This window comes from Passer montanus, unplaced genomic scaffold, assembly GCF_014805655.1.
Source record: "Passer montanus isolate IOZ18808 unplaced genomic scaffold, ASM1480565v1 scaffold43, whole genome shotgun sequence".
NCBI lineage: Eukaryota > Metazoa > Chordata > Aves > Passeriformes > Passeridae > Passer > Passer montanus.
In genome coordinates this window covers 7,300,607-7,314,438 of record NW_024369151.1, presented here as the reverse complement: position 1 = coordinate 7,314,438, position 13,832 = coordinate 7,300,607, and the positions used below count along the sequence as shown (strand labels likewise).

The 13,832-nt window shown below is 46.2% G+C and overlaps 1 protein-coding gene across 1 annotated transcript; it reads right to left on the bottom strand.

Moving 5' to 3' along the window:
• Positions 1 to 867: 867 nt before the first annotated feature.
• Positions 868 to 12,070, bottom strand: GFI1B (growth factor independent 1B transcriptional repressor). Its single transcript, XM_039720272.1, has 7 exons — positions 11,739 to 12,070; positions 6,444 to 6,572; positions 4,984 to 5,130; positions 4,141 to 4,403; positions 3,735 to 3,872; positions 3,132 to 3,297; positions 868 to 2,714 (listed from the first exon to the last, which is right to left on the bottom strand). Exons 2-7 carry the CDS (start codon positions 6,556 to 6,558, stop codon positions 2,536 to 2,538), a joined length of 1,008 nt encoding a protein of 335 aa, XP_039576206.1. The 5' UTR covers positions 6,559 to 6,572; positions 11,739 to 12,070; the 3' UTR covers positions 868 to 2,535.
• Positions 12,071 to 13,832: the final 1,762 nt, after the last annotated feature.

The following is a 13,832-nucleotide window of genomic DNA, read 5'->3' as shown; positions in this document are numbered from 1 at the left end:
AGGGAGAAGCTGTAGGAGCACACAGGAGAGAAGATCTCAGCTGTCCATTGAAGGTTACAGCTCCTCTGTACCTTGGAAATCAAGGACAGGAATGAAAATCTAATGGATACAGCAGCTCTTCTTCACAAGGTTCAGAAGAACCAGCTGTCTGGTTTGGTTTTATGAGTGGTCACAGGCACTCTTGCCAATTGATGTGTGCCAGCACTTGACTCCAAATGGCCAAAACTGGGAAGATTTACATGAGTCAGACCCCACTGCTGTCCCCAGGGAAGTCTGTGCTGGTGTGTTCTGTGCTTTGGGGCTGGAGGGTTTTGCTCCTGAGCAGTCCAGATGCTGACACCCTCTTTGAATATTTCTGTTTGCAGATTAGTGGAGGACAAGGGGAATAACAAACACAGTTTGCATTTTGGGCAGTAATTTTAATAAGCTGAAGTGGCTTTACCTTGAGCAAGGCTTGTGCATGTGTGGGTGTTCACAGGTGTGTGTGGGGCTGGGGACCAGCTCCACCACAGGTTATGCACCTTCCCCAGAATGGCTCAGGGAAGGACAGCAGGGATTTTTGGGGGGCTTTGGCCCTGTCTGTTGGACACACATTCCCTGTACCTGGTGTGCCCTCCTGCTCTGCAGAGCTGGCTCTGGCTCCCTGGGGCTCTGCACCAATCTGTCTCCAGCATGAAAGTCTCTCTAATGGGAGCCTTTCTTGCATGTGAATTCCCATCTTGATCCCCACTCAAACCATAAAGAGCAATCCTAGACTCTTTCCCTCCTCCTCTTGCACCCCATCCCCAGTGCCTGTGTCCCCAGAGTCAGGTGTGAGCTGTTCTTTAAATGTATGTTTTGAACATGAAATTCACTGTGTTAGCCCAGTTACAAACAAGGAACAGATTTATCAGATAAATCCCAGCAGGCCTGTACATGTCACTGTCTGGTATAGTGCAATAAAAATATACATTAGAATAAGTATAAATACATATTTACAGTGTACAAGTAAAGCCAGGAGTACAAACTCTGGTTTGGTACATATTAATGACTTACAGCTTAGGCACAGCATAAAAGGGACAAGAACATTTTAGGTCTTAGGAGAATAACTTGGGATTTACAGCAGTGGAACTGAGGGCAATTCTCTCCTGGCAATACATGAATTTTCCACTTGGATCATTTTTTCTTTGCCCATGATGGGCACTCCTTCATAAGCCTCTGTAGTGAAATGGCCACAGCCTGTTCCCAGGGTAATTCCCACTGGTGTCATTGTCCAAGGCCATGTGTTCAGGGATGCAGTTATGGAGTGAGCCATGTGCTGCTACAATGCCCCAATTAACTGAAAACACTTGTCTGTGTTATAATAATGTTATAATAATACTTTGTCCTTCCTGTTAAGAACTCAGGGGACTCCACAAACCTGAGTGAATGGCCCCACGCCACCAGGAGGGGTGGAAAAACAAAAGCCCAGTGCAGTGCCTTGCCAAAGGTTATAGAGAGAGAATTTGGCAGAGCTTGGAGGGGAACTGGTTCTTTACTTGCTTCAGTGTTTGCTTCAACCCCTAGACCTGGCAAAAGGAGGAAATACCACTGCTCTCTTTGTATAACACTTGTGAGGTACGTGCATGCTCTGCCAACATGCACAGGCTCAGTCACTTCCTCCTTGAGGAGAGTGCCTGGCAAGCAGAAATCTGGCCCTTGACATTGATATCCAGGGTCACTGCTGCCCATGCAGTGACTCAGGGCTGCTCAGGACAGCTCTAAGCTGGCATGTCCAGCATGCAGGGAAATACTGTGGGACATACCAGCCCCAGTTCCAAGAGCAGCCAGACTCTCCCATGGCACCAAGACATGGGGATTATTAGCTTGTGCCTGGTGCTGTGGTTCTTCCTGGAGCCTGCTTGGGATTTCTGCAGCATGGTGTGTCTGAGGAATGTATTTAGAGACCCCTGTTATCTGCTAGGGATAGGAGCTGTTTCTTCAGTATTTTCCTCCCACTCCAAGCTAAAAATACAGCACAGTTAACTTGTCATTTGATCACAGTAAATGCTCTGCTGAAAGAAATGACTTTAAGGTGTCTGTTGGCAGAATTTATGGCCTGGGCAAGTCTCTGCAGAGGGCCTGTCCAGGTTGAACACAGCTGACTGAATGCAATCTATTTGCATGCCCTGGGCTTATCTTCCCAAGCATCAGAGCAGAGCACGGTTACAGCACCAGCTTTGTACAGATTGTTGCTGCCACCAGCCCAGGAGTCCCCTCCTCCCCGCTGGGCAGCCTGAAGAACTGGATTCTGCTCCTGGTGTAAAGCCAGAGTAACAGTGACCTTGGAGGAATTCCTCTGGATTTACACTTGAGCAGGTGCTGTCAGATCTGGGCTGGTACCTGTTGCAATCAAAAAGTGAAAGCTCCCACAGGTTCCTTTGGGATGTGCAAGGCCCTGTGGTGCCAAACACCAAAGCTAACCACAACGTGGCCAGTCCCCAGGGGAACACAGGACACCACGGGAGCTTGATGAGCTGGGTGGAGGTGCTGGGGACAATCTTGGAGGAAAAGCCCTCACTTGAGGCTGTGCTGGGTCTCCCGGTGCCTGCGCAGATCCACCTTGCGCTGGAAGCCCTTGGCACAGAGCTCGCAGCTGAAGGGTTTGAAGCCCGTGTGTTTGCGGCTGTGGGTGATCAGGTTGGAGCTCTGGCTGAAGGCTTTGCCACACACCTGGCATTTGTGGGGCTTCTCCCCTGCAGGGAACAGAAAATGGTAAAAAATAAAAAACACTTTAACAGATGAAGGAAGAGAGATAGAAATGCATTTTAGCAGAGGGTGCTGCCAGCCCAGCTCTGCTGGTGATGTGTCTGCATTGTGACCCAATCCAGAGGGTGGGAAGAACCAGGGACAGTCCCCTCCAGCTGAGTGACCCATTCCCTGCATCCAGGTCTGGGTAGAACCCCACATGCACCACAGGCTGGCCAATAACCACCTCCTTGCCAGGCAGATGTGCTTCCTCCTCCTGCTGTCTCACCCACATGGAATAATGACTTTGCAGTGCCTCTGGACACTTATCCCCAGTGTAACACCTCTGTGCTTGGGGACTGTGTGTGTACATCAGCATGACGGGCTCTAATTTTGGTTTTCTCGTGGAATATTTGGTCTCTCACCTGTGTGGATGTACGTGTGCTTCTTCATGTCTGACTTCTGGTGGAAGCGCTTCCCGCAGTACTGGCAGGGGTAGGGCCGCGTGTCCGAGTGGATCAGCAGGTGAGTGGAGAGGGTGGAGGAACGTTTGAATGTCTTCCCACACATCTTGCACTCAAAGCTTCTTTCCTGTTGGGGAAGGAAAATCATGGGATGTCTGAGGCTGCAAGACATGTGACAGAGCTTGAAGAGTGATGAGAATTGTAGATTTGATAAGCAAATCTCCTTGGCTCGTGGACTGATAACGCTGGGTGCAGCACAGAGGGAATGCAGGGAGGCTTCATTATGGAAATGGATCACATCTTGTGATCCCAGCTCCTGCACCCTTTAGCAGGAGGTGAGGCCCAGAAGAGCGAGTAGCAATGATCCTCCCTTCCCTTCCAAGGAATTCTGAAGGGCAGACTGAGACCAAGAGCTATGACCTGCGGTTTTCAGAGCTCCTGTCCTTGTCACTGCGTGCCACAGGAAAGGCATCACATTTGTAACCTAGGAAGTGTCACTTCCTCTGTAATGGGTTAAGCAAGAGCTGAGGTCCAGAGCTGCTTCTCTGGAACCATGCCACCCACCTGGGAGTGGATGTTGGTGTGCTGCTCCAGGCTCACAGCGTGCCCAAAGGTTTTGCCACACACTTCACAAGCAAAGGGACGGGTCCCGCTGTGAGACCTTCGGACATGGACCTCCAGTCCATGGGGAGTGGAGAACACCTGCAAAACAAAATCCCTGTGATTTCTCTGACGTGAGGTGGCTGTATCTCCATCTCTGTTTTCAATTCCTTCTCTTTATTCAATTCTCCCCTCTGTGAGAGCTCATGTGGACTGCAGCATTCCCACTGCCCTGTTCTCCTGACTGCAGGCCCTGCTCTGAGCCACACACTTTGGTGTGCCTGACTGAAGAATGGGTTTCATGCTTCATGTGTGCCATAAAAATCCCTCCAGGCCCTCCCCATCCCAGAGGCTCCCATCCAACACACACCTTGTTGCACTTCACGCAGTGGAAGGTCTCCATGTCTGAGGAATAATGCAGGCTGTAATCCAGGGGGGGCTCGGTGCTGGGCAGGAGGTGGCTCCCATACAGGCTCACAGGGTGCTCCAGCAGGGCTGACTGCATGCTGGAAGACATCTGCTGGTAGCTGTATGGCATGTGGAAAGCATCCCAGGAAAAGCCAGCTTTGTAGAAGGTTGGGGTGCTTGCTGTGTTAGTGCAGTCCTTGATCTGCAGCCCTGGCATGGCCATCTCTGAGTTTGTAAAGGAGAGGGAGAGGTGAGTTGCCATTGTTAAAAAGTTCCCCATCATTGCCATTGTTAAAAAGTTCCCCATCATTGCCATTGTTAAAAAGTTCCCCATCTTGCCTGACCTCGGGAGTTGCAGTTAGTAAATTCTCCTTGATTCAAATCCTGTTTCCCCAGGTAAAGTTCCCATCGTGACTTTGATTTCAATCTGAGGAAATTTTATGGCAAAGAATGCCATGGAAATTTTATGGCTAAGGGAATATGAAGCCCCCTGCTAGCCCTCCTTGATGAGATGTTTGAACAAGGATCCTGTGGGTACCTGCCTCGACCCACATAGCACAGAGCTGCATTAATGTGGGGAGGTTAATTCATTGGGAATAACAGCAAAATCCTTCAGTCTTTCTGGTGTAGACCAGAACTGTAAAGGGAAATACAAACTGTTCCTGATGAGCTCTGCCTGTGGCAAGTGTGGCCACTGATGTCAAAATAAGAATTCTCATTTACTGAAAATCTGGGCCCAGTTTTAAGGGCTCCATAACCAGCTCAGCCCTGATCTCTTTTGCAATTGGGGTTTTGGGTAGCCAACCTTGAGCTGAAGGGCCTGGCAGCATCCTGCTCAGGTACTGGACAGGGACACTCTCTTCTTTCAGTTCAGGTGGGTCCTTTTCTTGTTTTGGAACCACACATCCCAGGTCCTGTTTCTTGATGTCCTCTGGTGTCCTGTCTCCTGTGGCTGTAAAGAGCAGTGTCACACTTAGGTCACAGCTGTGTCACTCTTCCTGCTACAAGAAGAGTCTGTTTAGGTGAGTTTTGAACTCTTGTGTGAACCCCTGCCTGGACACAGCAGCCCATGCTCAATTCCTTGAGGAAGTGCAGAGTGATGCAATCACCATTCAAGGTCTGCCCATTGCTAAGGAAGGGAAATTCCAAGCAGGATGAGATAGGCAAGGCAGAGGGGGCAGGATGAGCTGATAGGATCCTTGATACCTGATACAGTTAGAGAAAATCAACCCTGGAATTATGTCTGTAAGAAAAATTTCCCTGTTTAAAACCATTTCCATTTGTGTGGGTAACTAACAATCACTAACTTATTAACCTCCCCACCTCTCTCCTGAGAGAGCTGGGTATTGTTAACTTGGATTTATGGACAGCCCAATAGGGAAGCAGACTGAGCCTCGTCTCCTCCTGCCCACAGTCCCATTTATTTCTCCATGCTTGTCCCAGCCCTTAAAGACACCAACCCACCCTCGTTAAATTTTGTAGTAAAAATCCAAAATCACAGAGGTCCAACATGTGTGTCCTTTCTGCTGGAGATGGGATAGATCTGCTGAAGGACAGTATTTATCTCTTGTCAAAACCTGCCACTGCACCAGAGACACAACAAATGGCTGAAGGATGATGGCAGGAATGGAAATGAAAATGTTACCTCCTTTCTTTTTTATCAAACTTATCTCAGGGCTAGACTCTCATTTTCTAGAACAAAGGGTAAACTGATCTCAAATTTGAATAAAGAAAATTTGAATGGTGCCTGAAGGGAGAAGATAATTACCCTGGCCCTGCCACTGCTTGGATGGCTGTAGGAGAGCAGGAGCAGAGGGAGGACAGCAGGGATGGCAGAGCTGTGCTGGGTGGTGATGGTAAAACCCTGAAGTAGAGAAGATGCAGTCCAGAGGGAATGTGGGCAGTGAGCCAGAGATGGAGGTGGCAGAGTTGTGAGTTTGTAGAACACTGACAACCCACTGCAAGCTCTTTTCCCAGCTATAAGTGGCCTGAAGTTGGTCATTTTTCCCAAATGTGACCAACTCCACACAGCATCTTATAGCTCAAATCTCCCCAGCAACCCAGCAGCAAACAAAGGGAGGATCAGAGTGGATTTGGTGCAGAGAAAGGACACACAGTAAGGGATCAGCTTGCCCTTACACTGACATCCCTGTGTGGAAGCCCTTGGATGCCCTTTAGGTCACTCATCCTGCTCCCTTAGCTGCCTACTGAATGATTGATTGACCGTGGTCTGTTCCTACAAGGCCAGGGGATGGATTGACTCACCAGTGAAGGCAGAGGTGACTGGAGCCCACGTGAGAACTGGCAGGTCATCTTCCACACAGCGGTGCTGGTGATAGGTGTGAGCCTTTTTGCTCTTCACCAGAAAGGAACGTGGCATCTTCCATTCACCTTCTGGGATGAAACACAAAGAAACACCACGTAAACCTCTGTGGCTTGAGGAGTAAATTCCCACTTGTTTCAGATTAAGTGCACTCTGTAAAAATCACACTTCACAACCCACCCCAGGCTGAGGCAAAGGATTACAGAAAAAGAAACAGGGACAGGCTTAACCTGAGATCTGAGTGACAGACCAAAACTGTCTGGCAGACACGTTGGAAGCCAGAACCTGTCTCTTGCAGTCCTGCTCTGACTACAGGACAGGCTGCATTTCTGATCTTCTCCTCTCTGGCAGAACACAGAGGGAACCATGGGTTAGAGATCCCCCCTGGAGAAAGTCTGAGTGTTTGTGCTGCACCTGGAAGGGCCCAGTCCCAAACCATGACCTGGGCTCTACTGTGAAATTATTATATAAACAATAATGATAGAAACAACACCAATAATAGGAGAGAGACAGGGAGATCCCTGCAGAATGATGTGTGGAGGGTTTCCCTCTTGCTTGAGTGGTTGGAGTTCTGTCTGACAAACAAGAGAGCAGAGGCAGAGCAGGAGGGCTGGGTGAGAAGTCACCTTTTGGACCCAGCTCAAATATTACAGACCGTTGAAAAGGCGGGTTAGGGACAAACATAAAATGCTGAAATTTAATCATACCAAATTCTCTTGCAATGCATGTGTTATCTCTGCTACCCAGAACCCAGCCCACCCTGTGCCCACTCCCTGGGGCTGGTAACTGCTCTGATGGAGGCAGGGTGGCAACAGGGAGAATGTTGTGTGCACTAATATCAGCTGGTGCTTTATTTGCATGTGTATTTGCATTTTCCCTTGTAATTGTTTGGGATAGAGGTACTAAAAACAAATCTTGCTATATTTCATTTGAAAAGTCAGCATTTAAGTCCTGGTTCTCTGTTGACTGGAAACTGTTTTTAAGTTTTGTTCCTTCCTGAGAGCAGTCCAGTGGAACTTACCTATTTACTAAAGAAAACCCCCCCAAATCCATAAAGTTTGCACCTGTTAAGCAGGAATGATATGAAATGTCTGTCCAAGGACAGAGCAGTCCTGAAATCCCAAACAGGCAGGGATGGAAAGGTCTGTTCCCCAGAGTTCAGAAGTGCCTGTACTGCCCCTTCATGCTAAATATAATCACAGAGCCCAGTGGTGTTTTGTTTAAAGGCCTGAGGGCCACATTTACAGTGGTGCCCAAAGCTGTGGGATTCCCAGAGCCAGGTCTGCTGGGGACAGGGGGATTGCCAGGGTGCCCCCAGCCCAGCTGCCTTTGGATATGCTGCTGTTTCTGTAAATCTGGTCCAGGATTCCCACTGTTCCATCTATGATTTCAGGGATAACTCTTGTTGGTTCTGACAATTTTTTCTTCTGAAATGACTCACCTGTTTTTCTTCATCTTTTTCCAAGAAATTTACGTGCAGCTTGAGATGAATAATAGAAAGCTGAGGCCATGAGCAGACTTTTAATTTAATTTTAGAGAAAGGACAGAACAGCACTGAGGATGGACCATAAGCAGGCCCTTGAGGGAAGGGGCACTGAAGCACACACGGCTGCTTTTTGCTCTCCTGGAACCCTCTAATGAGGTTTATTCAAAGATCTGTAAAGAGTCCCTGCCCAGTGAAAAGCTGCAGGCACAGAAATAGCTGCACTCAAACACAGGGCAGCTCTGCAGTGGGTTAGAACCCTTCAGCAGCTCTGCTCAGCCCATTCCAGCAGCACTGCTGAGCTCTTGGTCACTCCCACCTGTGCACTGACCCAACCCTGCACTGTACACCTGCCCCAAGCTAAGGTGCTGCCTCAAACCCTTCAAACCTGGAATTTCCACTCCTGTCACAGGGGTTTTCCCACGTGGTGGGGCAGCACTGTGTCCACAATGAGGGGTATTCACACCAGGAAATTCACACATCAGATTCCTCTGCCTGAATTAACCAGCTCCTGGTTCCCCTGGGCTTCCTCCACGGTGGAGGAGGAGGAGGCTGTGGCAGTGGGTGACTGCAGGTGAGAGGCTGCATCCAGCTGCTGGAACAGCCACTCTCCCTGCCCTCAGGCTGGAGAATCCTGGAGAATCCTGTGGGCAGCTCAGCCAGGTAAATCACAGGACTGGAGATGGGTGGTTTGAGCAATCCAGCCAAGTTTTATGGCAGTGCCCATATGCCAAGTACAGCCAGCACCAAGCACAGCCCCTCTTTTCCAGTGGTGCCTGAAAGCAGATGTCCATGAATAAAGAGAATCTTTCTGGATGTGTTTGTCCCAGCCTCTGTAAAAGTCAAATTTGCTCCAGTACCCTGAGTGCTGATAACGACTGAGCACAACCATCCTCAATGGACTGAACGTTGCAAAAGGAAGTCACCTTCCCCCACCCCATTTTACAGAAAAAAAAAGGAACTGGGAGCCCAAAGCAGAGTTAATTAACAACTGCACTGGACTGGCTTTGTGATTCACACAACCAGGCTAGAGGAAAGCTACAAGCAGAGATTGTGGGAGGAAAAAGGACTGTTTTTCCTTGAAAGTCCAGATTATCTGTAGCAAGAGATCAGCTGCTCCTAATGGCTCACAGTATTTCCCAGGAAAAGCAGTGCTGTGGACAATGGACCCTGCACCCTGCTACGTTTCAGAGTTATTGAAGCTTCTCACAGAATTTAGCCTCAATCTTTTGCTGAAAATTAAACTTTCTCTTTTTTTTGTTCATTTCAGCCTCTGTGGCAGCTGTTTCTACCTGGACTGGTAAGTGCACAAGGGAATTTATTGCTTGGGCAGGAGTGCCCATCCAAAATGGAAGTGTTCTGGCATTTTTATTAATTCAATATAGGACACAAACCCAGTAGGTGGCTAGAATTGACATTCTTATTAGCCCTGCCATTCATGCAGCTGTATAATAATGTTCTAATGTGCCTTGAGGAAAAGACAGCAGGAGCCAAGAGGAAAAAAGCAGCTTCACTATTTTAGGCACCTCACCTGAAGCCCCTTAGAAGGGTTTCTTTCACCAGTTATAAATTCCAGTCAGATCTGAACGCAGATCCAGCATTTGCATGTTCAAACTCAAAGTTCCTTCATCCTCAGCAAAGTTGTTAGGCACCTCACCTGAAGCCCCTTAGAAGGGTTTCTTTCACCAGTTATAAATTCCCCAGTCAGATCTGAACGCAGATCCAGCACTTGCATGTTCAAACTCAAAGTCCCTTCATGCTCAGCAAAGTTTTTGGATGATTCTGCAGAGTATCCCAGGTAAAACTCTAATGGGACACTGAAACACTGCAAATGGGCTTGGTTTTTAGTTTAGGGTGGCTTCTGCCTCCAGGATCCTGATTTTACTGCATCCTGTGCTCCTCATGAAGCTCTCACTTCACTGCACAGCAGCTCTGAGCTCCCAAACCCACAGGACTGGTCCTTGATGTAATTTAGAGGAAATTCACACTCGCAGTGAATCAGGTTATGAAGCCTTTGGTGGGGACAGGGTTTGCAGGATTGTGCCATGCTGAACCAAATTTGCAGTGAAAGCTCCATTCTAAGCCTGACTTGCATTTTCCTCTAAATTCAAGTCATTATGTGTTCAGATTTCCAAGGTTAATTGTAGAGACTAAAGGCTTTTTCCTGCTACACTCAATGAAACTTTACATTTTAACTGGCATTACAAGGCTAGTACTCACTAGCAGTACATCCTCAGAAAGGCTGATGAGCATACAAAGTTTTAGACTAAAAAACACTTTTTTCTTAAACACTTTCTTTTTTCTAAAAACACTTTTAGACTCTTAAACACTTTCAGAAAGGCTGATGAGCATACAAAGTTTTAGACTAAAAAACACTTTTTTCTTTCCATTGTTTAATTTATATTATTTATATTTATATATAAGTATATATATTTTATAAATATAATTATATTTTTATATATATATATTAATATTGCTGTTTTCATGCTTTTTTCTTCTTTTTCATTTTTCTGGAAAAAGTTAAGCTTCCAAAAATACAGAATAGATCTTCTTTCAAAAGATTACATTTTAGAAGAAAAAAAGTGCAAAGTAGAACATGATGCGTCTGTGGTTTAAGAACCAAAATAAAATAAAATAAGATAAAATAAAGTAGAATAAGAAGTTTTATGATTTTTTTAAATATAAAGTCACATTTGAAAGAATTTCAGCTCTTTACAACAAAATTAATCATTTTTTTACTAGTCCACCCTTGTCCAGTCAAATGTACTTTGGGCAAGTAATTTAAACACCTTTTTTTTACTGGAAAAATGAACAGGACATTTTTAATTCTTGTGGTAAGACTGGATAAATGGACATTATGGCAGGGACAGCAAATTATGGTGGAAATTTTGTCAAAGAAGTTGAACAGAAATGCTGGTATAGCTGCAACACCCTGAAAAAAACATATTTAGACTGTAACTGCAGCACTTGTTCTCTGGAAAGCTCACATAGATCCCTGTGATGTTGGGAATGCCACTGGTTTTAGGAAACTTTGCCTTGGGGTTCCATGGATGGAATTATACAGTGCAAGCTCCCAAATTCCAGATCTCCTCAATGTACAGATGCAATTTCAGTGTGAACTTGCAAACCATTAATGTATTGAATCAATCTTGTGATATGAGAAGCGCCTATAAATAGCTAATTTCATATGCTAAAAAATTGTTAGATTAATCAGCCTATATTCAAAAAGGATGGAAAAATAATAAAAGATGAATTCAAAGCAAAAATCCTGAATGGGAGAGGAATTGTCATCTACAAAAACTGGCACAGGTGATGGCAGCAGAGGTGTGCTGCTCTCTGAGTGTTAAGGTCTGGCCCTATAAAAGAGCAATTAATTAAAAGGAAAAACACAGTTTGCCCTCTCCTCAATGGCAAAGTAAAAAACTCCAGAGGTCCTGCTGATGGAGCTGGCTGGGACACAGGTACCTGAGACCATTGTCACACCTCTTATATTTTGTTCTATTAAATTTTCATGTGTAAAAGTGAAGCACATGGCATATAATTTCAAAAGGTTCAATTCAAATGAGTCAGGTGAACTCTTACCACAAAGGAGCCCTCAGGACAAGTGGCTTAGGCAATGGAATCTATTACATATTTGCAGACATAAGTGAAGAAGAAGAAGAAGAAGAAGGAGGAAAAAAGCTTAAAAAAAAACAGATCAGAAAAATGAGAAAACCAATGCAATTAAAAGTGTTTAAAAGAATAAATCAATCACCTGTTTGAGGGACTTTGCTTTACTGGATTTGCCTTGAAATCTCCCCAGACAAGCGAGACGTCGTCCTCTCTCGGGACTCCTCTTCCACTTTTTCACTTGGTCGCAGTCAGTTGAAATAGATACTTCTCCTTTTTTCTCTCTGTTTTTTTTTTTCCCCTGTTCCCCTCCCTGATTTTTCAATCAGATTATTTGTGTCAAAATCTGGCGGTGAAGAAACAGCCAATAAGAGGCAGAGCCCAGAAAGTATTTGCTTATCAAAACTTCCCAGGACTTTGACAACTTGAAGAGAATTCACGATGCCCAGCTCGAAGCCCTGGGGGCAGCACCCTTCACTTTTGGGGGCAGCTTTGCCTTCTGCAGGAATACTCCTCTGTCATATCGACAAAAAGCATGACACAGGAAATAATGTACTGAGCAGGCATTTGTTATTTTGTCTTTTCCTTCAAAAAAAATAATTATAAAAAGCCCTTAAGAAACCTGTATTTTTACAGACATTCATCCCCGCATCATATCTCTCACAAACAGACACACCATCTGTCTCACACACACACACACTCACATACTTGGGGCTCATAAACAAAACCATCAAGCACATGTGCACAGAATTATTTTATTCCAGAACGGATCTTTTATCTCTCCAATTTCCAAGGAAAAACGAATAAATACTTGCATGGTATAACCAAAGAAGATGCGTGTTAATCACCCTTCATTTTCCCAGGCATATGCGTGTGCAATCCACACATATTTCAGGCATTGCTCTATCTATATACAGCTGTATACAGGGTATAAATATAGATTTAAGAAAGCTCATTAAGCAAGCTCATTAACAACAGCTTTGCAAAAAGCTCTTCAAGAGCAATAATAAGAATTTGCACTTCTATCGCTTGCTTTCAAAAAAGGCATGAGAACGGGTTTGCAAATGTGAAATAATTGAGTGTCAAAGTAATGGCCCAGTGGAAGGAGGGAGGATGGAGCAGGGGCAGAGTGACTGTCCCCAAGTTGTCTCCAGCACAGCAGGGAGCTGGAGAACAGATTTTTCTTTTAGAATCCTTGGCCATCACTCTTATTTGGAGACAAACAAGGAGAACTGAAATCCCCAAATACTTGGGAGAGAGAGAATGGGAGTAATCCCTTGATTCCACCTATTCTGTAGTTATCCCAGCCCTCCTGGCCGTGCAGGTGCACAGTGGCATGGGCTGTGTGTCCCTTCAGATGTCCCCTCCTGTGCTCACAGCTCTCTGTGCATGTGGAACCGAGAGTGCAGAGATGCCTTCCAAGGAATCCATCCTTCCAGAGGTACAGAAGTGTACAGCAGCTGTTGTGTGCTGAGTGCTGGACTGCCACCAGCAGGAAAACTCCTCTGGAGATGGAGTTTCCTGCTCCCTGCAAGCTTCCAAACGCACTTCACTGCTTCCTACGGCTGTGTGGCCCTGCTGGGTCCCTTTTCCTGCTGCAGCCCAGGGTGGGGAACACCAGGAAGGAACAACCTTTGTTCTTTGGGCTCAGCAGGAGGCTGGGGCTTCCCTGACTGAGCAGATCCAGGGACACCCGGGGCTGAGAGCTGAGGGATTCTGCAGCAGCCACGGCAGGGCCTGCTGTCCCCAAGGCTGTGGCAGCACAGGCAGGGGTGCCAGCCCTGGCATTGCCCCATGGCACCGGCCGGGCTGTGCAATGGCACTGATGCAACTCGGAGATAGGAGCGTGGATTTCACCCGCGTTGAGAAAGATTCAGATTTTGATCTTAACCCATCTGTCATAATACTGAGCATAATTAATTCTTGTTGTTTATAGAAGCGAACAATCCCTTTTTCCCGCTCCCTCCTCCCCTCCATATTTATCTAGGCGAGTTTTGCATGAAAGAAACGTTCCCAAGGCATTGTGCTTGGGAGCTGATTTGCATCCTCTTAAACACAGGCATTGGAGGGATTACATTTCCCGCTACAAAAACAAGCATTGTAACAGAAACCCAAAATGTACATTGCAGCTTCAGGGTTTGGTACGAAGACAGTTACAGGAACGAAACAAAACAGGAAAATTACAAATGAAAAGGACTGAGATGTAATTTTATGAAACATTGGAGCTGGCTTCTGCCAG

Excerpts from the sequence above, each read along its gene's own strand:
- GFI1B (XM_039720272.1), bottom strand. The coding sequence starts at position 6,558 with ATGCCACGTTCCTTTCTGGTGAAGAGCAAAAAGGCTCACACCTATCAC. Across the intron at positions 3,873-4,140 it reads ACTGCGTGAAGTGCAACAAG|GTGTTCTCCACTCCCCATGG; the intron begins GTGTGTGTTGGA and ends TTTGTTTTGCAG. Across the intron at positions 2,715-3,131 it reads GCACACGTACATCCACACAG|GGGAGAAGCCCCACAAATGC; the intron begins GTGAGAGACCAA and ends TGTTCCCTGCAG.